This window comes from Propithecus coquereli, unplaced genomic scaffold (genome assembly GCF_000956105.1).
Source record: "Propithecus coquereli isolate 6110/MARCELLA unplaced genomic scaffold, Pcoq_1.0 Scaffold269, whole genome shotgun sequence".
NCBI lineage: Eukaryota > Metazoa > Chordata > Mammalia > Primates > Indriidae > Propithecus > Propithecus coquereli.
The window spans coordinates 1,204,404-1,205,390 of record NW_012148274.1 but is presented as its reverse complement, the minus strand read 5'-3'; the positions used below and the strand labels follow the sequence as shown (position 1 = coordinate 1,205,390).

General features: G+C 32.8%; 1 protein-coding gene across 1 annotated transcript in view; it reads left to right on the top strand.

Moving 5' to 3' along the window:
- Positions 1-987, top strand: part of LOC105812897 (ELKS/Rab6-interacting/CAST family member 1-like) — a 112,869-nt gene that overhangs the window by 60,590 nt on the left and 51,292 nt on the right. The window contains exon 6 of the mRNA XM_012647445.1: positions 270-410. Coding sequence (XP_012502899.1) covers positions 270-410 — 141 coding nt within the window. The remainder of the gene's footprint in view (positions 1-269; positions 411-987) is intronic.

Here is a 987-nt window from a genome sequence, read left to right as displayed (position 1 = left end):
GAATAAATTGGGAATATTCTAAAAGAATATTTTAGCAATATCTAATACTAGTTGAGATTACAGGAAAAGAACCCTTGGGGTTCAAAAGAACAAAGCCTGGTCCTTGTTACAGCAAGATGGGTAGGAAGGACGAATTCTTTAAAAACTTATCATTGTCTTTTGAACAGAGGATAGAAGTATGAGATTTTATCAGCTGAAAGCAGAATTACAGTCATCTGATGTAAGTATGAAAAGCAATTTCCTCATGTGTTGATGTGCTTTCTTTTCAGGAGCGGACAATTGAACGCTTAAAGGAGCAGCGGGACAGAGATGAGCGAGAGAAGCAAGAGGAAATTGATAACTACAAAAAAGATCTTAAAGACTTGAAAGAAAAAGTCAGCCTGTTACAAGGCGACCTCTCAGAGAAAGAGGTTATGATCGCCAAAGTGGAATTATTTTTTTTGCTTAATTATTGCATTGTGTGTGTATGCTATTGGTGTTTACATAACACATGTAAAAAAAGCATTTGCTGGAAGATTTTCTAAATATTCTTATAGCAGGATTTTTGTAAATACCTTAAGGGATATTTCAGGAAGCTTTGCAGAGACATAGTAGATTAAGTCATTCATGTCCTAAGTCTTACTTTGAGATGGTTTCTTTCTTTTTGATTGCATTTGTACAAACCCTAAAATAACTGAAGCCCAGTTGCATTTGGATAAATTTATTTTAAAGGTAAGAAAAGTGATAGACAAAAAGAGTATGCAAAAGGAGGTAAATTTATTTATAACAATAATTGAAGTACATAACGACTATTAAATTAGGTGACTTAATATACTTTGATCTTGCTTTTGGAGAATCCTGTTAATGTGACCTAAGTAGCAGAAATGCCTGATGCCCTGTGATCAGATGATAAAGCTTGAGCTTCTCTGGATTTCTATTATCTTCAGGAATTTTTATGGACATTTAAGTTCCTAATAGAATTTTTCTTTCTTTTTTTTTTTTTTTTTT